This window comes from Canis lupus, chromosome 13, assembly GCF_048164855.1.
Source record: "Canis lupus baileyi chromosome 13, mCanLup2.hap1, whole genome shotgun sequence".
Taxonomy (NCBI): domain Eukaryota; kingdom Metazoa; phylum Chordata; class Mammalia; order Carnivora; family Canidae; genus Canis; species Canis lupus.
The window spans coordinates 45,677,577-45,703,465 of record NC_132850.1 but is presented as its reverse complement, the minus strand read 5'-3'; the positions used below and the strand labels follow the sequence as shown (position 1 = coordinate 45,703,465).

The following is a 25,889-nucleotide window of genomic DNA, read 5'->3' as shown; positions in this document are numbered from 1 at the left end:
GTTGTGTGAAATTACTACTTTATTCAAACTCATGGTGTCCTAACCTGTTGAGCTACGACTCAAGCTTTTGATAAGGGAAGTGTGAGAAGGGCTCATGCAAGTTTAATTTTATCAAATGGTGTAGTCTTTCTTTCCTCTCTTCTCCACCTCCCGAATGGGCCTTTTTCTTCCTTTAATTAAAGAGTTCATGCTTTTGTTTTGATTTGACATACTCAAATTTTGAGAAATTTTGTCAACAGTCTATATAAGAGTATAATGGCAGTGGTCTTGTCAATAGATGTCTTCTGCTGCATTCACCAGTGACTAAAACTATGAATAGGTCTTCTAAAACAAAGTCAGCTTATGAAGTGGGGGCAGTGTCGCCTATAGATTAAGATCTCATGCTGCGTGTGGTCAGAAAGACCTCAGTTAGAATCTCAGTTCCACGACTTTTAGTAGTGGTGAGACTTTGGGCTAATCATTTAACCTCTCCCAGCCTTCTTTCCACTCATGGAGATAATCATCCGATCTATCGCCTGGAGTCCAGAGTCGTTATAAGGGTTAAATGAGATAATGGACGGGAAGCAACTGAATACAGTGGCTGCATGGGGCACACTCGGTTAACGTAGCTAACCTGGCCACTGTTACCCAAGAGTTCTCTGAGTTAGCCTTTACATGCGAAAATCAAGTAATGATGTGGGATTAGAAAATTACTCTAAATTTTATTGCTGCCTTTTTCTTTTTGTGATCCATCTTTAATGGTGAGAATTTTTAAAAAACTGGTAGATGCCAAGAATCTAAAATTAAAATTGACCCTCAATCCCATCACACAGAGAGAACCATTGTTACTATTCTTTTTTTTTATTTTTTTTTTATTTTTATTTTTTTAAGTTTTATTTATTTATGATAGTTACAGAGAGAGAGAGAGGCAGAGACACAGGCAGAGGGAGAAGCAGGCTCCATGCACCGGGAGCCCGATGTGGGATTCGATCCCGGGTCTCCAGAATCGCGCCCTGGGCCAAAGGCAGGCGCCAAACCGCTGCGCCACCCAGGGATCCCCATTGTTACTATTCTAACGTATATCCTTGCACATTGATGATATAGACCCATTGAAGACGAATGGGGATTCTGCTTTATTTGTTCAACACGGACAGTATTGACGGTGTTCCCACTGGGTGCTGGGCACTGTACAATTTTTTAAAAAAAAACTGCCTTTCCTCCCTCTGTATATCTCGCAAACGTTTTTATGGGCAGCTGAGGAAGGAGCTTGTAAATGCCTCCAGCTTCCTCCGGGTTATCTTAGATTCCCATTAAGTCTTTTACAACTTTCCTGGATGAGTGAGCATACAGGAATTAAATGCGAAATTCATAAGCCAAGATTGAACAGAAAAGGTGAGGACTGCTGAAATAAGGAACACTAAGGAAGTAATGGCAAGAAACAGGGCAAGGGTCAGAGCACAGAGTCCTGCTGGCCTGGGACCTGCCACTTAAGGAGCTGTGGTTCCTGAGGAAATGCCTTCCCTGCCCAGCCTGGTCCCTTACAGGGGCACATGGAGCAGATGTTTGCCAAAGCTTCCTCATGCTCATCCCGCCACCACTGGGAGATGGACCTCAAGATGTAACAGTGCTTTCTACTTCCCGCCCCTTAGATGCTCTTGGTACAAAATGGCCAGTCAATAAACATGTCTCTAAGTGGCCTGGAAAGAATGATGTGCTTTAGACAAGCATTTCTGCACAGTAGTGGACTTAGAGGGATCTCAAAGCCAGTGTTAGGCGAAAGAGATTAAAAGTTATAACGGAAAGTGCTTTTCTGTCAGGACAGAAGGGAGGAAAGTGCATCAGGAGGACTGTAGGAATACTTCTTTCAAGGGCCCAATGCGACATATAGCCCCTTTGGGAAGTTGTAACTCAAATAAAATGATAAGTGCGAAAGTCAACACCATGGCCACTGTTTTTCCTTTAAACCGACACTGATTTTTCCACAACTAAATATAACAAGGCTGGGATCTGGTGGAAAAGAAGCCACGTAAAATACTTGTGCTCAAACTCTTCAGTCCAGGGCTCCCTTTTGATTTTAGAACTTGGGCTCACTCTCTGTCCTTCCCTTCTTCCAGAAGCTGCTTCCGGAGCTTCTGTTCTTGGATTAGCTCCTTTCCTGGGTTGATAGATGTAAGGGCGCTTCTGAAATGGAATCTGCCCCCACTGCTCCCGGGACATCGGAAGCGGTCTCCCCTGTGACCTTTACCACCTGGTTCTGGGCATGCTTTAGGCAGCACCTGTCAGGGTCCTGTGGGGCTGTGACCCGAGCCCCCAAGGTGCCTGCTTCTGTGGAAATTGGGTGGAGGAGATGGGGAGGAATCTTCATGATTCTGTGAGAAAGCAAAATGAAACGATCAGCTCCAGAGTGAAATCCCTTTGTTATGAAAGAACAGAGAGCGGTGATGTTAACAGCCAGTGATGAGCGCGTCCCTAACCCTCGGCCCCTCCCGACCTGGCAGAGGGGAAACCTTTTAATGCGCCAGGCCTTGCTGCACCTAAATTGAAGTTGATATGGTTATTTCTGAGAAAGAAATTCATGCGATGGGGGACCCAGAATGTCTTCGGCTGTTTTTTTCAAAAAGCCACAGTGGGGTGCTGTAGCGACAGGATCTCACCATTAACTTTTAATTTCTTTGCTTTTGTTGGTCACTTAACAATATTTAAAAGTATGTTTTGGCTGATGAATAATGCTCTTGGATTGCATTCAGAATGCATAAACAGCTGTAGTAAAACTTGCTGTCTTGGAAAGGAAGCCTACGCAGAGGGGCCAGGTGGTGCAGTGAATTAACGAACTAGCCTTTAACCTTTGTCAGACCTGGGTTCAGATCCTACTTGGGTCACCGCTGGACGATGAGGTATCGGTGCTGTTTTGGTTTTGAATCCTAATCACTTGTTTGTCCAGATCCCACAACTCCCCAAATCATTTGGCCCAGATTTCCACAATTGGCAGTTTCCATGCCAGGGAGGGGCAGTCCTGAAATAGCAGGGTGTAGCAGGTCAGCACTGAAGTACATTGGCAGAGCTGAATGGGGAAGTTACAAGCTTACCAGCACCTGCCAGCTCCAAGCCTGGCTCAGTCCAGTGCAATGATTTCCTCACTTTTCCAAGCACTAAATTTGGTAGGGACAGGAAGAAAAAAGTTTCCTCCAATTTTTACAGGTACTGTGCATGTGAGACAGGAACTGGATTTAAAAGTCTGCATTCTTTCATTGCAGATATCAGAATCTGGAGCCTGATAGAACCACATTTGGAAACATTAGTTTCATCTTGCTGAGAATACTTGGTGGGGATCAGACCTTGGTTTTTCTCCCACTCTACTTTGCTTGCTCTGTATATAATTTTGCTCAAGCCACTTACTCTGGGGTCTCAGTCTCCCTGTCTATGAAACGGGAATACTCCAGAGATGTCATTCTCCACGTTCTTAATTTACCTGGAGAAGTGTTTTGAAAATTGAAATTATGTTTGCAAAACATAACGAATTCTCCAAGTGAGAATAATCGGGCGCGTATGACTCATTATTATTGTGAAAGGAATTACTTGACAGGTTGCCTCCTTTGACCCCCCCAACCAGTAATTATGTAAGTTCGCACTGTGCTGGGTTTGTATTTTCTTTGAAGACCCACTGAGATGAGATGACTAGAATATTAGGACAGTTCTACTAAAAACAGCCTCCATTGGCAGACAGCATCTTCAGTTGTGAGTGTGGCTCTAATAATGGGCTCTTAACCTACGTGGACCCATGTTATGTTTAGGGACAAACCTCATTACCTGGAGCAGGGAAATGAAATACTCCTCTGGTGATTTTATTTCCTGGGCCAGCCCAGCCCTTGGTACTGTGAGGAAATGGTCAATGAATAGTCTGGATATACAACAAGGCATTTTTTGTAAGCAGATGGTGGAGAGCTCATTCTTCTTGCTTCTTCATCAGGTTCATCAGCACCAGGACCGGGGAGAGACCTTTCAGTGCCAGCTATGCCCTTTCACTTCCTCACGCCACTTCAGCCTGAAACTCCACATGCGTTGCCATCAGCACTTCCTGAGGACAGAAGCCAAGGTGAAGGAGGAGATCCCAGACCCAGATGTCAAGGGATCTCCCCACCTCAGTGACAGTGCCTGCCTGGGGCAGCAAAGGGAAGGAGGAGGGACAGAGCTAGTGGGGACCATGATGACGTCCAACACTCCAGAGAGGACTAGCCAGGGTGGGGCTGGCGTCTCGCCTTTGCTGGTGAAGGAGGAACCCAAGGAAGATAACGGCCTGCCAACTTCCTTTACTCTGAATGCTGCCGACAGGCCGGCCAACCACACAAAGCTGAAAGACCCCTCCGAGTATGTGGCCAACAGTGCATCAGCATTGTTCAGCCAGGACATCTCTGTTAAGATGGCGTCTGATTTTCTCATGAAGCTGTCAGGTACTTGCATAGGGTTGTATATTCTCTCTCTTCCTCTCTGTCTGTCTGTCTGTCTCTCTCTCTTTCTCTACCAGGAGTCTTATCTGTAAAGTGAGCTGGTAGTACTAGATGATTTCAAGGTTGCTTTAAATCGTTTGCACTTTCATAAATTTGCTCCTTGACTTTTTTTTTTTTTTTTTGAAGTCCTTTGGAAGTAGGCATTACTATAGTTTGGGTCTAGAAATAACAGGGGTTGTTGATTTCCTTCCGGTTTTTCATTTTTATGGGTTCTTGTTGTGGGGGACAGGTCACATGGTGAGCCAAGTTGGTGACAGTTCTTTGTGTGACCTTGGGCCATATTTAACTTGTCTCTGCATTTGATTCTTTTAAGCTTGTACAGAATATCTCATTTTGCATTATTCAAGTTAATAAAGGCCTTAATCGGAAAGAGTTTTAAAGGACATATATACAGAGACAACTGTTAGGAATTAGAGTTTCAAAATTTGAGCAAATGAAAAAGATTATCTTTACATTATTTTTTCCACTAGAAAAATTTTTATTGAAATAAAATACACCTAACATGAAATTTACCGTTTTAACCATTTTTAAGTATACAGTTCTTTGGCATTAAGTACATTCCTGTTGTTGTATAACCATCACCACCATCCATATCTCCAGAACTTTTTTGTCATCCCAAACTGAAACCTCGCACCCATAAACAATAATTCCACATTCCACCCTCTCCACAGCCCCTGGTAACCGCTAGTCTACTTTCTGCCTCTATAAATTTGACTACTTTAGGCGCCTAATGTAAACTGAAATTAAAACAAAAACAAAACTAACTTTTTAAAAAATATTCTTTCCCAGCTACCCCATTGCCTTTTGGAAGGAAGATGAAATATGTTATAAAGATTTATTATTAATTGGCATCACATTCATCATCAAATTATACATGGTGTTTCTTGTCTTTTTTGTCCTCCCCGCCCCCTCCCCCAATTTCTTTGCTTAAGTTGTGAGGTTGAATAGGGGGTGGTGCTATTGAGGGAGCGCTGTTTTTCCTGACTGTTTGGGAATGATAAAACATGATGTGGGATTGTGCTGCTACTCGTTACATTTTTAGAAGTATGATTTTAAATTGTAAAAGAGATGTGGAGGGTGGGGAAAGGTCGGCTGAGAGTTGGTTCTGTCTTTCAGTGAAGATGGCAGTCCTCATGATGATTTCCAAATGCCATTTCAGCTCTTTGGAGATTGACAATACCCTTTTAAATGGAGAATAATTGGTCACCGCCTTCCTTTAAATGGACTGTGAGTCGCATTTCACTAAATGTCATTGCCAGGTGAATTAGAGGTTCAGCTTCACTCGCTTGGAAGTCCCTTTGCTCAGTGACTCTTCTGGTCAGGTCTCTTGCAATGTTCCCCGCACCCCAGATCTTTGCCCCTCAGGAGTGTGCAATGCTAGTTGGAAGAAACGAGGAGAGGTGGGGGATGAAATGAGGCGTCAGAAATGATCTGGGGAGTCACCGGGAGCCAGGAATGGTACAGCTAGGCGCTCCAGTCCAGCAACCCACAGCATGAGTGCAGAGTCCTCTGCTGGAAACAGGCCACAGGAAGCCTGTGCTCTTGAAGAACAGGGGCCTCTCTCCTCTCCACCCCTCCACTTGCCTTATCCTACCCCAGTCTAGGGCAAAATAAGCTTGTAGCATCTTCGAGTTTTATATTTAAACATTTTTGAAACTGTGGGGAAATTCATGCTGATAGTTTTCCTTTCACTGCTAATCCTTTAGGCTTCACCTCTGGCAGGGTGGGGCTGTGCAGGGTGTGTGTCTCTGGATTTTTCCTTGATCTCTCCTACCAATTTTATAGCAAAAGCAGGCTCCTTTTCTGGGCTCCTCTAGTGCACTCCCAAGGGAAGGAATGCACATGGCATATTCACTTAGTGTGGCTTAAACACGGGACGTTTCCTTACTTGACAGGGAGAGACTAAGTGGGGGTGAATAGCTCTTAGTACGGGGTTGCTGCTTTTATTCCAAGACTGCAAGCAGTTTTTAAATCTGAAGGAAGGGGAGAGATGATGAAGGAAGATTGGTCTTTGGATGAAATGCTTGGTGTATGATACCCTACTCCTGCTGGGCTATGGCTGTAACTAGCTCCAGACCCAATCTCAGGGAGCATACGATAAGGCCTGCCGAGCGCTGCCACTGCAAAGAGGAGAGACTCAAGAGAAGCTGGTCGGAAAGTTGGGGTGAAAGACTGCACCAAAGCCTTACACTGTGATCTCTTTTCTCAGTTATTGATGGGACTTATTTATACAGTTTGGTAGTCAGAGTATTTACGGACTGATCAATTGGCATAAGAAAACAGATAACAAATGCACACTATTTATGCAAAAGGCCCATGCAGCTATTTTATGGTGGCTTACTAGAGGTCCTGAAACCTGACTTGTATGCACTGTTACCTAGCAACCTGTTACAAAGTCACTGGGGAGTGAGAGGGAGTGAGATGCATCGGTAATTTTGTGTGTGTGTGCGTGCATATTCGGATGTAAATGTAAACTTAGTGACTGTGGCAGTGCAGCCCACAGGAGGAGAAGATATGTTAAGAGGAGAGGAATACGTTTTCTGGAGGGCTTTTTTTTTTCTTTAATTTCCACTAACTCTCTGGTTGGTCGGGCCTTGTAATTGGTAGCTGCTGTCACTGTGGTGCTCTACCTGGCTGTGTCTGTGGATGTGATCCTGGGACCAAAAGGCCAGATCTCAGGGAGCTGCGGCCGAGTTTCTAGCCCTTTGCCATCACCAAATGCAGTGCAGTAGTGGTTACTGTCGCCTTGTCTCTCAGCGTCATAACGGCGGCATTGTTCCCGCAACGACTTTTTGAGCTGGGCTCTGTGCGTGCACCTGCTGGGACGCTCTGTGGGGTGCAGCTGTTTGTGGGCACCAAGTCTGTGAGTCTCTGTGCCAGCCACATCACTGCAGAACTGGCGCACAGTGACAGATTCAGGCGTGTACATACCTACTTGTTTCCCAGAAAGAGATGGAAAACACTTGATTCTTTCTTGCTTGGTTATTAAGGGAAGTCTTTCTTGCTCCTTCAACTAAAACTAAGCATAAAGATGACTTAATGGAACCCAGTGGGATTAAAAACTCACTGGCAGGATGCTGTTTAAACAGACTCTGAGTCCTCCTCCAACCCCACCTCTGTTTTAAGGTTTCCCAGTATATGTGATGGTGAAATCAAACCCCTTCTCCAATCCGTCAGCTATCCCTCTGCTGAGCCAACACTTAACATTCCATAGTCTTTGAAGATTGATGTTGCTCCCTAGAACCGAGGCTCCCGGGCTTAACACTGTGATTGATTCAGGGAAGGTTATGGGGAAGCCCCTGCTGCTGGCTTTCTGGACTGATGGAAAAAATAATTTTGTAAACTTCACTCGGGGTTTCAGCCCAGGAGGCAGGCCTTGGAGGGCTGCAGCCCCGTATATTGGCATAGATCCTTCTTGGATCCAGAAGACCCAGGCAGGTCATGGAATGCCAGAGCAAGGGAGCCAGTGGTCACGTGACTGGGGCGTGCAGGGGAAAGGCACTCACTGGACCGTGGAGCACCTAGGTTCCTGCTGCTTCTGAGACTCTGTCCCGTAACTAGCAGCTGTGAGTGTAAACTCAGCTGCACATTATACTTACCTGGGGAGATTCTTAAAAATGCCAGGGCCCAGGGTCACTCCCAGAAGTTAGGATTTAATTGGCCTAGGAAAGGGCCTAGGCATTGGCATTTTCTTTAAAATCCTCAAATGATTCTAATGTGCAGCCGGGACTCAAGCCCACTGATGTGGAATATGAAGTTGGTACCTGATACAGTTTTTTTCAGTACAGCTATGGTTTTGTGGTGTTTTTTTGGTTTTGGTTTTGTTTTTTTTCAGTGAAGCCCTCTTTCCTTCTTTTCTATCTCAGATCACAAAAAGGGGCCTGGTGAGTGGTGTGAGATGAGTCTGAGGCATTCCCCCATAGGTCAAAGTTGACATAAATAAGAGGCCTGGGTGACTCATGGCCACTGAGCCCCTTGTTTTTCCTCGTGGGGCCTCATGACAGGAGAATTAGAAGAAGCATCTTTGTGTTCTCCAGTTAGAACCAGAAAGTCTCAAGACTCATCTAGAGCATCAAGGAGCTAGGAGTGTCATCATTAGATGCCTTAAAAGTTGTTTGCAACAGCCTTTACATCATTTCTCTTCTTCAAAGCTACACTTTTCAAGATACAAAATTTAATTCTAACTCTCCACATTGTAACCAAGCAGTTGACAGAAACTTGGCACCTCAGTTATAGGCTGGGAATATCTTTTTGTCCCTGGTTTTCCAAAATAAAAGATACAAGTCATTTTGACTATTTTTAATTTGGAAACTGGCAAAAAAAAATTTCATACTGTCTCCCACATTATATTAATTTTGTAAAATGAAGTCCAAAATAATTTTAACTAGGAGAGAAGGCATGTTTAAGGCAGTGACTTACAAATGGGTACAGGCCAAATTGTTGCTGATATATGAGGAGCTCTGCTATAAAATAGCAGAGGCTTTCTTGTATAAATGCAGGTGAGTTGGTGAATGTGTTTGTGTACTATCTTGCAGTTTCCTGCAGGCCTTTGTTCTTCTGCTTCTATCTATTTCACACAGTTTTCTGCCCTATCCTGTGAAGGCTTTGTGTGCACTGCTGGAGAAGGAGGGGTAAGATGCTTGGTAAACCAGGTAGTCCTTTTTGCCTGGTGGTTCTGATTGGCTTTCTGTAAAACATCTTTACAAATGAGCCTTCTTGTAAGTAAATGCCATCCTTGTGCCAGTCATGCCATAAGATTTCAGCGCCAGTAGCCAGGGGCTCCCACTTCCCTTCCCTAAAAGCGCCTTCCCCAGTGGTTTTATTTTTAAGAGTCTTCCTTTATGCCTTCCTTCAGTTGGTGCTTCTTTTTATTTCATGTTTACTTTTTTTTTTTAAGATTTTTTTTTTTTAAAGTAATGTTTACACCCAACGTGGGGCTCAAACTTACAACTCTGAGATCAAGAGCTGTCCACTCCACTGACTAAACCACCCAGGCCCCTTGGCTCTTTTTTTAACTGTGCTCTGCTTTTCTCATGCTTGGCACTCACCTGCTCATTGATCGAAATTCCTGGTGTCAAAAGCTACATTTAGGGCCGTATACGTATAGGTGGCCTGAATGCCCTTTTGAAACCTTGGATTTTATTGACCCCAGTGGTGATTCATATGAGAGAGAGAGGGTGATTCCTGTTTTTCAGTGACTTGCTATTCTATGAGACAAGGACTGATCAGAGTCACAAAAGAAGAGGTGACATTACAAGAAAATGAGGCCTGGAGTTATACACATGCAGACTGAAACTTCTGTAGAGATTTCATGACGTCTACTCATTGTTTCTTATTTTTCCTTAACAATCGCTCACATAGTGCTTACTCTGTGCCATTTAACTCATTTGAACATAAGCACTCTATATGTACATAGTATGAGGATTCACATTTTATAGGTGGAAACCAAGAAACAGAGGCTAAGAGACTTGCCCATGCTGCTACTAGGTGGCAGAGCTGGGATTCTAATCCATCCGAGGGGCCTGGTTCCAACATTCCCTCCCCTAGGCTGCCTGTACCCCAAATCACAAAACAAGGGAACAGAGCAATTGAACTTGGCTCTGCTTTTTTTTTTTTTTTTTTTAAAGATTTTATTTATTTATTCATGAGAGACACTCAGAGAGAGGCAGAAACAGAGGCAGAGGGAGAAGTGGGCTCCCCATGGAGAGCCCAATATGGGACTCCATCCCAGGACCCCGGGATCACGGCCTGAGCAGACACTCAACCACTGAGCCACCTAGATGTTCCTTGTTTGCTGGTGTGTAGTTACAGTCCCCAGGACGGAGCCATTCTGACTGCTGTATGTTAGACACCATTGAAAGTTGCATTAATTCCTTTAGGCTTTTCAGGAATTACTTAGTGCAAACAGTAGTAACAGTAAGGCCGACTAATATTTTTTTTTAAGATTTTATTTATTTATTCACCACACACAGACACACACATACACACACACACACACACACAGAGAGAGAGAGAGAGAGAGAGACAGGCAGAGACACAGGTAGAGGGAGAAACAGGCTGCATGCAGGGAGCCCGATGTGGGACTCGATCCCGGGACTCCAGGATCACGCCCTGGGCCGAAGACGGCACTGAACTGCTGGGCCACCTGGGCTGCCCCCAACTAATATTTCTGTAGGGCATTACAGTGTATGGCATTTTCCCAAATACATCATCTCATGACAAGCATGTAGACAAAGACCAAGACTCAAAGAGATTAGTTGTAAAAGGGTCACAACTAGAATCCAGGTCTTTTTTTTCCCTCGCAGTGTTGGATGGAATATACCTAGCTGTTCCAGAATTGCTCTGAGACTAATTTTTTATCTTGACAGATTCCTGGGAAAATTTATCAAAGCCTGTTTCTGCAAATCTGAATCCAAGCCATTTTCTTCCTTCCCTCAGAAGTACATTGTCTTCTACTTATTGCCCTTTATTACTATTGTTACTACTTCTACTACTTACTAATTAAATGTGTCTACAGTGAGCCAAGTTGCTGAGCCCACAACTTCATGTTTTTCCAGTAACCCTCTTAAAAGCCCGAAGGGGGTCAATAATATTAAACCTATTTTACAGATGAGGAAGTTGAGGCTTAAAAGGTTTTAGCTACACAGGAGAGAGCAAAGATTCATCTCTGCCGAACTGCAAAGCCTTGGCTCATGACCACTTAATTAGCTATTACTTAATTTTTTTTCTCAGTTGAGCGAACTGTCTTTTGACCTCCGTCTGCTTCACTGTTTATTTTCCTTGGCTCCAAACCATGGCATCATTTCTAATGCATGCTAATTCAGTCACTAATCTGGTTAAATTCTTTGTGTCTTGAAAATATATCCGTCCCTCCACGTGCAGCCTCTCCTGGTCATCAGCTCACACCTAGGCAGCTTGCCTTCTTAGCTCCCTCCCTGGTGCCTTCTCCACCCCGGCCTCCCCGCGCAGGCCCTCCAACTCATTCTAACAACTCTTCTTCTAATATGTCATGCATCAGATATGCCTCTGCCTGGCTCCTTTCTCCAGAGGAACCATATCCTCACTGCTCTCCAGAAAAATGTTGACAGTCTTCACCAGCTCATGTATATACCCTCTCATTGCTATTCTCTGCCTTCATTCATGTTGTTCTAGGAGTCTGGTAATTTGATGGTGGAATTCCCTGTTATCGTCCTCTTGTTAGGGAAGAAATGAGGGGGGGGAATAAGAACTTTTCAAAAAAGAATAATAATGTTCTTAAAACTAAATTAACTATTTATTCATAAGAGACACAGAGGAGACACAGGCAGAGGGAGAAGTGGGCTCCCTGTGGGGAGCCCGATGTGGGACTCCATCCCAGGACCCCAGAATCACGGCCTGAGCCAAAGGCAAATGCTCAACTGCTGAGCCACCTAGGCATCCTTAAATTTTAATGCTCCTCTGAACCACCCAGTGGTTCTGTATCTTTGTAGAGAATTTCTAGCAATGTAGGGACCCATTCCTGTCTTCCTCCTACTGTTTGCCCCATGCAAATGCTGGTCATCCTTCAAAGAATATTTTGGTTCCGATTTCTTTAGTAAAACCTTTTCCTGTTATTCTGGTCTTTACAGCCAACCTTCTCATCGCCCCCTGTGAATTCTGGTGATACTTAGAGTCTTTATCACCCAGGTTGGTGGTTGTATTATTGCATAGTTCATTTGATTGCTTGTGTATGATTAATTTTGTCTCTTGAACTATTTCAAGTTGCTATGGTGTGCGTGTGGGGGGCAGATAATGTTTCTTTTGTAACATCTTTATCTTTATAGCATCCACAGTGCATTCCACAACAAATTATAAAAAGATATTCCATTAGTCATATTCTGGAAGTCAAGTTTTCTGAGGTTGTGATATTACTTCACTTAGGAAAGATTTGCAAATTTGCAGCTAGCTTCTTAGTATTATAAGAAAGAAGATGGAGCAGAGTGGTAATCTGTGGAAAGTAAGCAGGCTGTTCAAAGAGAAGCTTGATGGCTGTGAGTCCCTTGATGTCTTCTTATGTCCCATGTTCCAGGCCCTCAGCTGGGAGGGTCAAGTCTAGGAACTGGAGTCCATCACACAGTTAAGTAAAAAACCACTCCACAGTGTAGCAGCTCAAAATAATAGCCATTGACTTAGTTTATGATTTTGTGGATTGGCATTTGGGGCATGGTTTGATTAGGGTGCTTCTTCGAGTCTCTCCAGGCTAACTCATCTATCTAAGGTACGTTGCCACATGGGCTGGGGCCAGCCTGGTCTAGGATAGCCTCAGCTAGGGATGGCTTCTCCCTGTTCTCCATGGTCTCTTATCTTCAGTGGGCTAACCCAGGCTCATTCACATGACAGCTGGGCAGGGTTCCAAAGGAGAGAGCAAAAGTGCATGAGGCCTCTGGAGGCTAGACTGAGAACTGGCCCCAAGACCATTTTGACCACCTTCTACTGAGCAAAGCAAGTCACGACTCCAGGCAAGATTCAGGGAGTGGGAAAATGTACTCCACCTCTATTTTTTTTTTTAAAGACTTTATTTATTTATTTATTTATTTACTTAGTTACTTATTTACTTATTTACTTATTTATTTATGAGAGACACAGAGAGAGAGAGAAGCAGAGAGACGGGCAGAGGAAGAAGCAGGCTCCATGCAGGGAGCCCCAAGTGGGACTCGATCCGGATTCTCCAGGATCACGCCCTGGACTGAAGGCAGTGCCAAACCACTTAGCCACCCGGGCTGCTCTGCACTCCACCTCTTGACGGGAGTTGCTGCAAAGTCACATGACAAGGAATGGGGCTTCAGGAAGGGGAATAGTTATGGCCTTTTTTTTTTTTTTTTTTTTTTAAGTAAGTTCTACTCCCAATATAAGGCTTGAACTTCCAATCCCAAGGTCAAGAGTCACATGCTATACTGACTGAGCCAGCCAGGCACCCCCTATCATGGCCATTTTATAGTCTACTACAGCCCAGAGCTCTTCAGACTCTCTGGGTATTCCACAATGTCAAAAATAATTTAAAAACTGATGTATAAACCAGAATGTCAGCATGGTAATTTAGAATGACAAGTGTAACAATCAAGAGGAGATGTCATTTGGGGCAGATGGTCACCAACTTCCCTGAAGAGTGTTGGAAATATATTATCCAATCTTTAGGTTTTCTTTTTTCTAGTCTCAAATCACTTCATGCTGTTCATACATAAAAATCACTTCACTGCTGTTCATACATTTCATTCTTTGTACGTGTTAATAGAATGAATTTAAAACACAGCTTTCTTTCACATTTACTCATAACTTGATTGGTTTTCCCGGACTTGTCCTTCCTGCTTTTGACAAGGGAGATATCCTGTCTGTTAAGCGGATTACTGCAGAGAGCTACTTTTGCTCATTATGTGTTGATTTGCTAGTTTAGTTCATGGAGGAAAACCTTATTTATTTATTTTACAGTTCTTGAGGCACTGCTCATTGTTAATACCCTTGACCCTGCCCTGTTTTGTTTTTCCTTCGTCACTGTGTGTACAGTGGTAGTAGCTGTCATAGGGGACCTGTGTGGTCCTGATTTGGGGACATTGATACCGAAATGTGTCCAAAGATAAGCCCAGGTGGGGCCTACTGAGAAATAGGAGATGGCTCAAACTTCACCAAACATTAATTATAAAATTACTTAAGGCATTGAGTAGCTTACCTTATTAGAAAGCAAGATTTAAAAATATTTAGCTCATGTTTTAAATGTTCTATTTGAATATAATATGCTTAACATCTAAAAACAGTGTTCCACTATGATTAATTATTATTTAACTACATCTTGGTTTTCCTTATACTTTTATAAGGTAATTTATTTTTCTCTCACCTAAAGCGCATCAGGTTTTCAAATAACCCCTGGTCCTGCCAGATCATACGTACTCACATATACTTACAAGGGAACTTGGGTGGTTATTTGTAATATGGGGATTTGAGCTCTGATTTTGGTTCCATCATTAATGAGCTGTGTGATTTTAAATAAGTCGTATCATTCTCTGAGCCTCTGTTTACTTATCATGATGTAAGGAAAGTAAAAATAATGGTTTTCACTCCATTTTTTTTACACGATAAATTCATTTTGTCAAACATGATCCTAAGTGCCGACTCAATATATAAAACACAGAGAATGTGTATTTTTTAATACAACTTTATTTTTTAAGTTCACATTTATTGCATTTGCTTACTCAAAAAGTCCAGCAATCAGAGCAGAGTTGCTATTTGATAAGCACAGAGCATGGAATTAGCGTTATGATGGGGGGAGGTCATATAGCAGCATAAACCTTTAGTGTATTTCTACATTTATTTTGCTGATTGCAGTTTCCAGAAATACTACTTCCATGGGGATGTTGTGGTAAACAAGAATAGATTTTTAACAATTCACTTTGTATCTCAAGATGCCTTTAAATTTATTCAGCTGCTGGAAAGAAGGGTATAATAATGAAAAATTGTTGCTTCAAAGTTGACAGCATTTAGCAACTTCCCTCATTCCTTGTCATTAGGCCAGAAGCAATTCAACACTTGCAATATGCAGTAAAGCCACCTGTAATTCCATACTAACTACTTCAATGTTGTTCCATTAACTGGTATTTGGAAATTTATTTACCCTCCTTAGTCTCAGATTTCTCAACTGCAAAATGGGGGTAATAATAGGGTTGCTGTGAGGATCAAATAAATTAATTCAAATAATTTAACACTTAGCATACCCCCTGGCCCCTATTAAGTGCATCATAAATGATAGACCCAGATAGACTTACATATCTGTGTCTGTCAGTCAGCCATGATGAGAAGCTTCACCAAAGCAGATACACTTGAACCCACCCTGGAATTTAACCCAGGGTAGTGGTTCTTAACCAGAGGTGTACCTTGGGCACAGCTGGCAGTGTCTAGAGAATTTTTGATTTCATGATCGGGCAGTACTGTTGGCAGCTAGTGGACAGAGGCCAGGGATGCTGCTAAACAGTGAATTATCCTGCCCAAAAAGGTCAGTGGTGGTGATGTTGAGAAAGCCTGATACAAGGTATGCACATAGACTCTAGTAAGACCACAACTGTATAGTTGTACATGGACACACATTCACAGGTTTAAATTTTTTGAAAGAACAGTGTATAGCCAACCACCTCCTTATTAATGACATATTACTAGAATTTTACTACTCCTATAATAACAGGAGGAACTTCATTACACGTGATACCAGACTGAATTACTTGTCAACACAAGTAAATATTAGTGGTGTCCATTCTAACACAGAAGAGAAGGTACATATTTTTATATTAAATTTTCAATTACTTTAAATAATCCTAAAAACTTAAATTTGAAATGAACATTTGTTGGGACCCTTTGAAGCTTATCCTAAGAGTCCCTGGAACACTGTTTGAAAACCACCAATCTCTAGGTCCAGGAGTCTTTGGCTCTGCCTTAGGGTGAGGTGGTAAATAAAATTCTTAATGGCCTACCTTTTTCATGTAGCATTTCAGCATTCACAAAATTGCTAGATTCTGAGCTGAAAGAGGGCTCTGTCTTATTAAATTTAAGGAAAGTGTCCCCTTCCTTCACGAGAGGGAACAGACAAAGCAGAGCAGAAGCAGTCATGGTAGGGCCCGTTCTTCTTCTTCTATGTTCTTAGTCAGATCTCTTTTCTACTGAAAAGGGTCATTTTGTGCCTCTTAGGGTGGTTATGTCCCACCTTTCCCTTTCTCACTAATGAAGTCTGGTTCACTCCATATCTCTTATTTTGAAAGCCCGTAGTCCAACTGCTTAGGATAGTATCTCTCTCCAAGGCGCTTGGAGAGAAAAGAGAGAGGTTGGGTGCATTTTCAGCTAGAAACCCTGAAGTCTGTGTCTCTGTGATTTGGAGGGGTTGGTCTGTTAACCTCTTGGGACCCTAGTTCCCTCACTCATTAAGTGAAGATCGTATAGTAAAACCTATTTCCTGTGATTGATGGAAGGACCAGTTCCTGTTAACTATGCAAATGCTAGGTGTATGCATTATTCTTAAGGAAATTTAGAGAATAGTCGTAGGCAGAGGGGGCACTTAGAAGGCATATCAGTGTGAAATGATGACACTTTGCTCTAAGATTTTTTTTTTTAATTAATGAATACTCACCCATTAGAATTGAAAACTTGGAATCATTTTGTCCCAGTGGCTTTCCCATACTAGCTTTTATCTTGCATCCTTTATAAATCCTCAAAAAGCTGATTTGTTTCCTTTAAATGGTGGCTCAGCTCCACTGAGTGCTTGAACTTACAGATATACATAATTTATAATCAAAGTGGCTCAGATCCTAAAATGTTTGGAACAAAGAGAGAAGGGGCCTCTTGATTAGTGGAGTTTCTTCACTGCATTAAAAATAGAGTATCTGGGGATGCCTGGGTGGCTCAGTGGTTGAGTGTCTGCCTTTGGCTCAGGGCGTGATCACAGAGTCCCAGGATCGAGTCCCACATGGGGCTCCATTCATGGAGCCTGCTTCTCCCTCTGCCTGTGTTTCTGCCTCTCTCTCTCTCTGTATCTCTTGTGAATAATAAATAAATAAAATCTTAAAAAAAATAGAGTATCTGGAAACCTCAAGATACATAAAGAGAAGTCAAGGTGAGGGCAGTGAAAGTCTTTTATGAATAGAGATCCATATGTGCTAAGATCTTTGTGTTAATCAGAATGAAGTAAAGACTAGGCAGTGAATTGCGATTGGTTCCTTTTTTTCTTAGCAGTTTCCCCAAAGAGAAAAGAAGAAACGTCTTTAATTTCACCCTTTACTGTAGAAAGAGAATGGGTTTTTTAAAAGTAAGATAAAAAACAAAAGTAAGATAACAAAAAACTATGGCAGTTATTCAATCATATTAATTTTAAAATATAGGCTTTATGTACCATTCTTAGTATAAATATTTCTAGTATTTAGACCTAGAGTGTTTGGGAAATTAAAACGTGGGCAAATGAGTATTTCCCACAGGTTTTTTTGTGTGTGTGATCTCTTATTAGTTATTATTACATTTCCCCAGCATACTACTAGTTTTATGTCATTTTTGATATTGTCAGAACAAAAACCACATATGAGCTACCTACAAATTTATAATCCAGCAACATACTAGTTTGCCTCTTGTTTTTCTATGTGTCTTACTGAAGTTCTGTTAAATCTGGGTTGTACTAACAATGCTAAAATTTTTTTCTTAAATCTTATGTAGCATGTATCGTGACTAATACTTCTAGAAGCTACTTATATCTTTAGAAAGCATCAGCTTAAGGTTGCTCTCTCTAAAAATTGGGATTTGCTTCTAGGGCTTCAGTAGTTTCTTACCTTTTTCCTAGCCTCACCTTAGAATTTTAAAAAGTTTCAGGGACATCTGAGTGGCTCAGTGATTGAGCGTCTGCCTTTGGCTTAGGGTGTGATCCTGGGTTAAGGATCGAGTCCCACATTGGGCTCCTCACATGGAGCTTGCTTTTCCCTCTGCCTGTGTCTCTGCCTCTCTTTCTGTCTCTCATGAGTAAATAAAATCTTTTTTAAAAAAAGAAATTTTTAAAGTTTCAAAATAAAAGATACAGAAGCATTTAAAAAAGTGCATAACTTAATATTCTTGCTTCCCAAAGAATCAAAGTTTCAGACTTAACAGAACACACCACTTAATTGCTCTGTTGTGACTAACTAGGATGCTTTTGGAAAAGGATTTTATATAAAGTGTTCTGGAAGAAAGGCATAGAGTGAGAGAAGCTTTAGGAGGTGGCCAGGAACCAGCCCCCTCTCAGGAAATGGTTGAAAGGGGAGAAGTATGCTAAATAAACAAAGTCCTCTTAGGAGCTACCTTCCTTGCTAAGGTCAGAAATATGTGCAGATTGCTCTAGAGACCATCACTGTACTCTTTGGTTCAGATTCTACTGGCACTGTCCTCAAAGGGCCAAATTTTATTTTATTTTACTTTATTTTATTTATTTTTAATTTTTTAAAAGTAGTCTCTGTATCCACTATGGGACTCACACTCAAGACCCCAAGGTCAGTAGTCCCATGTTCTACTGACTGAGCCAACCAGGCATACCAAAGAGCCAGATTTTAGGTGCTTCTCTTGAAAATTGTCTGAACTCCTCCTTAGGTAATGTGGGAGTCCAAGTGAATGATTATCACAGACACCTCGGTAAGTGCTGTGCTGTAGATAGCAAAGCTTTTATCTCTAGGTCTTATTCCCAGTCTAAGGATCAGATCCAGGGAAAGCACTTCTGATTACCTTTGGTGGAATATTTTGGGATTCTTACTTTTTGTTTCCCATGGGTAATTGTGAAGCACCATCAGATGTCACTAATTTGTAGCCAACATATTTTATTCATTCCACGATCTATATTGAGCGCTTACTATGTGCCAGGCACTGTTCGAGGCATTCAAGTTACATCAGTGTTGAAACAAAGATCGTAGCCTTCTTGAAGCCTACTCTTGAGTTAAGGGAACAGATCATAATGGCTAACATAATAATAAGAAAGTTATACGGTATATATTGAGTCTGCTTGGGCTGCCATTAGAAAATACCAAAGACTTGGTGGCTTGAACAAAAGAAACTCACTGCTCACAGTTCAAGGCTGGAAGTCTGATTAAGGTGTTGGCAGGTTTGGTTTCTCCTGAGGCTTTTCTTTTTGGCTTGAAGATGGCCATCTTCTTGCTGTGTCCTCCCATGATCTTTCTTTTCTGTGCATGCATCCCTGGTGTCTCTGATAGGACATCAATCATACTGGATTACATCTCCCCCCTTTGTGGCCTCATTGAACCTTAATTACTTATCTCAGAATACAACCACATCCTGGGTTAGAGCTTGAACATAAGAATTGATGGGGGTGGAACTGGAGGGCATTATGCTGAACGAAATAAGTCAATCGGAGAAAAACAATTATCGTGTGGTTTCACTCATATGTGAAATATAAGAAACAGTGCAGAGGATCATAGGGAAAGGCAGGGAAAACTGAATAGGAAGTCCTCAGAGGGAGACAAACCATGAGAGACTCTTAATTCTAGCAAACAAACTGAGGGGTGCTGGAGGGCAGGTGTGTGACGGGTACTAAGGAGGGCATATGATGTGATGAGCACTGGGTTGTTATATGCAACTGATAAATTATTGAACACTACATCTGAAACCAAGTATATACTGTATGTTGGCTAATTGAATTTAAATTAAAAAAAAAAAGAATTGGTGGGGGTGGGCACAATTCAATCCTTAACCAGAAGTTATCAGGTGATAAGTATTTTGGAGCAAAAGGAGGATAAGAGTAAGGTAAGAGAGATTGGGAATACCATAGGATGGGAATTGCAGTTCTGAACAGGATGGTCAGGGTAGACTTCATTGAGAAGGCAGTGCTTGAAGGTCAATTTACAGTCAAGTGTTGTTATAGCACAGGGACCAGAAGTGGAGGAGTGGTATGGTGGAAGTAGGTAAAGGTAAAAATGAGTGAGGGACACAAAGTGGGCAGCTCTTGGAACTGCTCTGCATCTTTCTGGTGGTAAAACTTCTAAAACTTCCAAAATTCCAGGCTGTCATCTTAGCCCTCCAGAGTCCAGTTTCTAATTATGCTGGTCTGTGTGAACTTGTGATTCCAGAATGTATACCCTTAGAGGGCACAAAGGAGAAAGGACTTTGTGCTTGAGTACTGGCCTAGGGTAGGTGGTGGACAACAGGTTACAAGTGCTTGCTTTGGGGATTTGTTTTCATTCTTACTTGTTAAGCAGAAATGGGCTTCAGACTCACTCTCATAAGTGTTACTAAGACTTCTGTATTAGGATGGATCTTCTTTCTTAAAAGACAAACACATCTAATACAACCAACCTGAAGTTCCTACTGCATGGCCCATAAAAGGGGAGCTAGATGCTTGGGAAAGTGGCCAGTGGTGGACGAAGATGCTTGTCCTCCTCCTTGGTCTTTCCCTGGGAGCATACAGCTCAGTGGGTGAAGGCCTGCTGCTATGGGGTAGCCAAGCCACAGAAGCCATCCCATAATAGGCCAGTTAGCTCTGCCCTGACCACACTCTCCACTCGAACCAACCATGCTAAAAATGGAAAAAGGACATTAGTGGAAAAACTGGTGAAATCTGAATAAAATCTGGAGTTTAGATCATAGCAATGTGAATTTCTTAGTTCTGACAAATGCACCATGGTTATGTAAGATGTGAACATCAGAGAATGCGGGGTGAAGAATATATGGGAACTCCTTGAACCATCTTTGCAACTTCTCTATAAGTCTGAAACTATTTCAAAATAAAAGATTTTCTTTTTTAAAAATGCCCATTGTGAGGGGCACCTGGCTGGCTCAGTTGGTGGAGCATGCTACTCTTGATCTCAGGGTTGTGAGTTCGAGCCCCACGTTGGGTGTGGAAATCACTTAAAAATAAAATCTTAGGGGAAAAAAAAAGCCCATCATGGACCCAAAGATGACTTGAGCTACAGATATGGATTTATTTACTGTGACTGGGAAAACAGTTCCACATGTGTGCCCCAGGGCTCATGGGTCAGGAGCATCCATTCATAATAATGAGAATTGGAGTATCTCTAGTCTGAGCTTCTCTCTGGCAGATTCTTCATCACCTTACTACCCCATTCCAGGTTTTTGCTTTGGGTATTGCCTCTGACTCATGTTTATATTGAATATTTTATGGCAGAATAATTGCCTGAAAGCATTATTTTATAATAGGACTAAGTGGGGAGAAGGCTCATAGGTCAGGGAGGCAGCAGCATATACAGGAAATAAGATGTTTAGGGAAACCAGAGAGAAAATGTCCACTTTGTAGAGGCAGCACTTCTTAAAAGATGATAGCTTCCGAAGATTCAGAAGCCCACATTCTTCAGAGTCCTGTGCTCATGGAGTGTACCGTATTTTTTTCTGCCCAGGTCCCAGCCTATTTTGATGAGGTTGTGGTCCCTCCTGCTGCTAGCACACTGTGATTGTGCATTCCGTATTTCATTAAGTCCGGGGCAGCTCAGAGGGGGAGTGGCCTTTTGTATATGTATATATATACAATGCCTTTCTTCTTTTGACAGCTGCGAATCAGAAGGAGCCCATGAATCTTAATTTTAAAGTGAAAGAGGAGCCTAAGGAAGAGGAGGCCTTAAGCGCCACTTTGCCTCGGTCCAGCTATGTGTTCAGCCCGGAATCGGAAGTGCCAGCCTCCAGCATCTCTGAAGACACCCTTAAGCCCCAGGAAGGGAAGGGGAATGTGCTAAGGCGGGATATGTCTGTCAAAGCAGCCTCTGAACTTCTCATGAAACTATCAGGTACTTGATTTATTCTAAAATATTCTAAAATATTCTGATCATTTCATTTGCAGCCAACTGGGCTGCTTCCTGCATGGATTATAATTAGCCTAATGGTAGCAATATCACATTATTGAGACAAATTCAGGAATGATTGGATGACTTGCCTTACATTCCTGTGTTGTGTGTATGAGTTTGTTTGCGGATGTTGTCTGTGTACCTGTCTTGTTAAATACTGCCTTCTTTCCCTGGAAATTGTTGGGAAACACTGCTGCTTTCTAAGACGATGCAGGTCATAATCTTAAGTGGGTTCTAATGATATTCAAAGCATTTCTGCAAATTGATCAAAATACCTATTCTTTCTTAATAGAGCACCTTTCTTTTTCTTTTTCTTTTTTTTTTTTTTTTTTAAAGATTTGTTCATGAGAAACACAGAGAGGAGAGAGAGAGGCAGAAACACAGGCAGAGGGAGAAGCAGGCTCCATGCAGGGAGCCTGATGTGGGACTCGATCCCGGGTCTCCAGGATCACACCCCAGGATGAAGGCAGCGCTAAACCACTGGGCCACTGGGGCTGCCTTTCTTTTTGTGTGTATTTATTCTGTATTCTTTAAGAACCATTAAAAGTATTTTTAACTTAATAAGCAGTTGAGGTGGTGCTTGCAGTAATTAGCAATAAAATAGCAATAAGATTTTACGAAGAGAAAATGTCATAGTGGACTATTACAATAATTAATCCAAGTTCTTAACAATGAATGAATAATTTTTTAGTAGTTTCTAAATGTAATCCCAGCCTGTCGGAGGTTGGGAAATGGGTTATAATTTGAAATTCCTGTATTTTGGGTTCTTTTCCACACAGTGTCCCATCTGCCCCTTCAAAACAGGTAAAAAATTTAGTGTCTTTTAAATTCAAAAGTATGGGGTGCCTGGGTGGCTCAGTGGTTGATCGTCTGCTTTGGTTCAGGTCAAGATCCCGGAGTCCCAGGATCAAGACCCACATCAGGATCCTCGCAGGAAGTCTGCTTCTTCCTCTGCCTATGTGTCTACCTCTCTCTGTGTCTCTCATGAATAAATAAATAAAATCTTTTTTAAAAAAGTAAATTCAAAATATGACTTCCAGAGCATGGAATGAAGAATTGTATCAATAATATTAACCAGGCCATATCCCAGCCTCAGTTCACTAAAGGTGATTTTTTTTAGAAACTATTCAGAGTGCTAATATGAATGGAAAGCTGTTTTCAGTTTGCAGTTTGCTGTACTTGGAGGATGAAAGCAAGAGATACATTAGGGATACTCCTTCCCTGTAATCCTCTCAGCAATTCTGACTATTTCTGGTTGAACAGTAGGTTGGATAGTAAGAAATTAAGAGCGATTTACTTAGAGCCATTATTATGTCAGAGCAGTTGAAATTCCTGTGTATGCCAGTTGGTGGGGTTAAGAATTCTTCCCTTTGATGTTAATTTAGAACACACTGGAACTTCAAGGGAACATGATTTGGTATAGATAAAGCATACTACAGTTATTACATCCTTATTATAGCCCCATTTTTCTAAACTTTGCAATGATAGTGAAGCTTCTCTCTAGCAGACTGAGCTGATTGCTGAAAGCTGAAAGTTTAAAAATATGTTCAGGCCAACATATTTTCTTATACTTAAGCCCTCCTTCCTGTGTCAAAAGGTCTCAGTGAGGGCAGCCTGGTGGCTCAGGAGTTTAGCGCCGCCTTCGGCCCAGGGTGTGATCCTGGAGACCCGGGATCGAGTCCCACATCAGGCTCTCTGCATGGAGCCTGCTTTTCCTTCTGCCTGTGTCTCTGCCTCTCTCTCTCTCTCTCTCTCTCTCTCTCTCTCTCTCTGTGTGTGTGTGTGTCTCCTCATGGATAAATAAATAAAATCTTAAAAAAAAAAGGTCTCAGTGATATAGAACAATGTGTCTGTTGTTTTTCCAAGCAATTCACAGGAGTCACATAGCTCTTTGATTCTTCTTCTGTAGCATAGACTTTCCCATTGCAGTGACCCTCTTCCAATGGTGACTCCTGTCGGTAGGCTCCTTGCATGTGCTATTTCTGTTTCAGAGGCTGCTGTGCCACCTGTATTGTGAGCAGAGAAAGATGGGATGGCACCAAAAGATAATATGCAAAAATGAGATTTCAGGGAAGATTTTCTTCAGGAAGACATTTTATCCTAATCCTTTTAGCCGAAGTGATTTGGGACACTGTAGTATGAAATCATTTCCTAGATAATAATGAGATCCCTCAAATAGAATATGGCCATACAGCCGTGCACATGTAGTGATATTTGTGGACAGCAATGGCTCTTTTAAATGTTTATGTTGACTCTTGTTGAGTTTTTGTGCTGTGGGGTTCAACGACAGTTGATTGGATGACATAGTCATATTTCCAAAGGTATCTACCCTGCTTCCTAGTGTAGAAACGAAAACTTGTTTGAAAGACTAAGATAACTTTTTTTTTGGAGGGGGGGGGCAACATTCTTTGTGTAAGAGACTTAGGTAGAAGAAAAAGCATCCCAGCCCCTGTCCTCTAGATGTGTATGGTCTAGTCGGGAGTAGTCCAGGGCGATGGAATCCATTCCATAAATGTTTTGCACTTAGAACTCCATGCTTCTACACTCTAGCAGATTATAATCAGGTAAACTGTGAAGAAGTTTCCAGTTGGTCCTAAAAATAGACACGTGACTTAAAAACAACTGTCTTTTCATTCCTAAGCCACAAGGTAAAGGGGACTCACCCTTTACTGGGTTTAAAGTGGATACTAGAGTTTCTAATCATAGGTGGATCAGTGCTCTTGGAAGAAGGATGTTAGGGAAAAACTTCCTATGCTCTCTTTCCTCAAGATGCAGTTTAGCAATTTCAGTATTCATGTCTTGAAAGACATCCACGGAAAGGACCTGTCGGTGTCTTCAAGGTACCTTTTCCACAATAGTTCCTGTCCCTTTGTAGACAAGAGGGGTGATTCATTTCCCATAGCAGCCATGCAGGTTAGTCAGGGCTGCCTTAGGTTCACCTCAGCTGATACCCCAGAGCCTTGCTGTGGGCATTCTCATGAACGTGAGTCTCTGTTGCTTCCTGCCTTGCCAATTTTCATTTATAGGCTTTTGCCACATTGAGGGAAATCCTTTTGGCCAGGAAGAGTTGGGTGAATTTGAAAAGTATGCCCCATGCATATATCGCACATTTTGTTTCTTCTTCCAGTATTCACCAAAGGAACAGCCAAGATGTTGGAAGAAAAGGATTTTTCTGCTTTGTTATTTGTTTCCTTGAGATTAGAAGCTATGATCTGTAGTGTAGGCCCTCTTAGTCTTTTCATTGAATCCATAAGAGGAAACGGGTCAACAGTTTTGGCTGCTTCATTTCCAGGTTTAAATTAATTTGTGTTAACTCCTTAATGATGGACATTAGGCACAGGGCCCAGTCAAACATCATGTGAAACTTTCCCATGTGGAGAAATGTCTGTACCTATATTGTTTTTCAAATTGACATTTACATTTTATGGGAAAAACACAGATGAGGTAGAGGCTAGGCTAAATTCTTCATTAACTGTGTGTTGGGAAAATCTGAGGTTTCTTCCTTCCTGGGGCTCAAGTTCTCCTTCCAGTTGTTAATTGGGAAGTCAAGTGCCTGACAGCTGGGCCAAGTAAATTGATTACCATAAAGAAAGCAACCCACTCTGAGGGAACTGCTGGATGTCTGTGACTACCTGTTGTTATGTGACACAAGGCAGCCAAAACAATCAGACTTTTCTGCTAACGCGCAGAGTTGCCAAAGATAATTCCCAGAAGTCGTGATTCAGGAGGCCAGAATCCTGAAGCTCAGTACAGGGGATATGTAACATTAGACAGACGAAGAAAATCCGGTTGCTGTGAAACCCTGGTTTTGCAACATCAAGTGACTTCACAAACTTCTGGAACAGATGTGTTATCACAGATGTGATGCAATACTGAAGATGACACAAAATCTGATCTGTCTCTGGTGGGCTGTAAGAGAAGTAGCTAGGCACACAGAGATAAAGAAATGCCCCTTCTCCTTCTGGGAAGCCACATGTTTGTGTGGGAATGAATACATAAAATGTACAGTGTACGTGGTTGAAGCAGATTAAGAATGCCATTTGAAACGTGAATTCCACAAAAATAAAGGCTGAAGTTATTTTTGAAACTAGTGAAAAAT

General features: G+C 42.1%; 1 protein-coding gene and 1 long non-coding RNA gene across 13 annotated transcripts in view; one reads left to right on the top strand and one right to left on the bottom strand.

The window, feature by feature from the left end:
- Window positions 1-25,889, top strand: part of ZNF827 (zinc finger protein 827) — a 169,246-nt gene that overhangs the window by 44,174 nt on the left and 99,183 nt on the right. For all 11 annotated transcript variants that reach the window (XR_012006056.1, XM_072773467.1, XM_072773463.1 and 8 more), the window contains exons 4-5: window positions 3,947-4,427; window positions 21,500-21,733. Coding sequence is in view for 10 of the 11 variants with exons in the window: in XM_072773467.1 (XP_072629568.1) it covers window positions 3,947-4,427; window positions 21,500-21,733 (715 nt within the window). In the remaining variant the exon portion in view is untranslated. The remainder of the gene's footprint in view (window positions 1-3,946; window positions 4,428-21,499; window positions 21,734-25,889) is intronic.
- LOC140603035 (uncharacterized) overlaps window positions 13,311-25,889 on the bottom strand; it is a 32,458-nt gene continuing 19,879 nt past the window's right edge. The window contains exons 2-4 of one of the 2 annotated variants that reach the window (XR_012006072.1): window positions 19,041-19,185; window positions 16,606-16,783; window positions 13,311-14,919 (exon numbers count right to left, since the gene is read on the bottom strand). This is a non-coding gene — a long non-coding RNA (uncharacterized lncRNA). The remainder of the gene's footprint in view (window positions 14,920-16,605; window positions 16,784-19,040; window positions 19,186-25,889) is intronic. The other variant, XR_012006073.1, reaches the window with a different exon arrangement.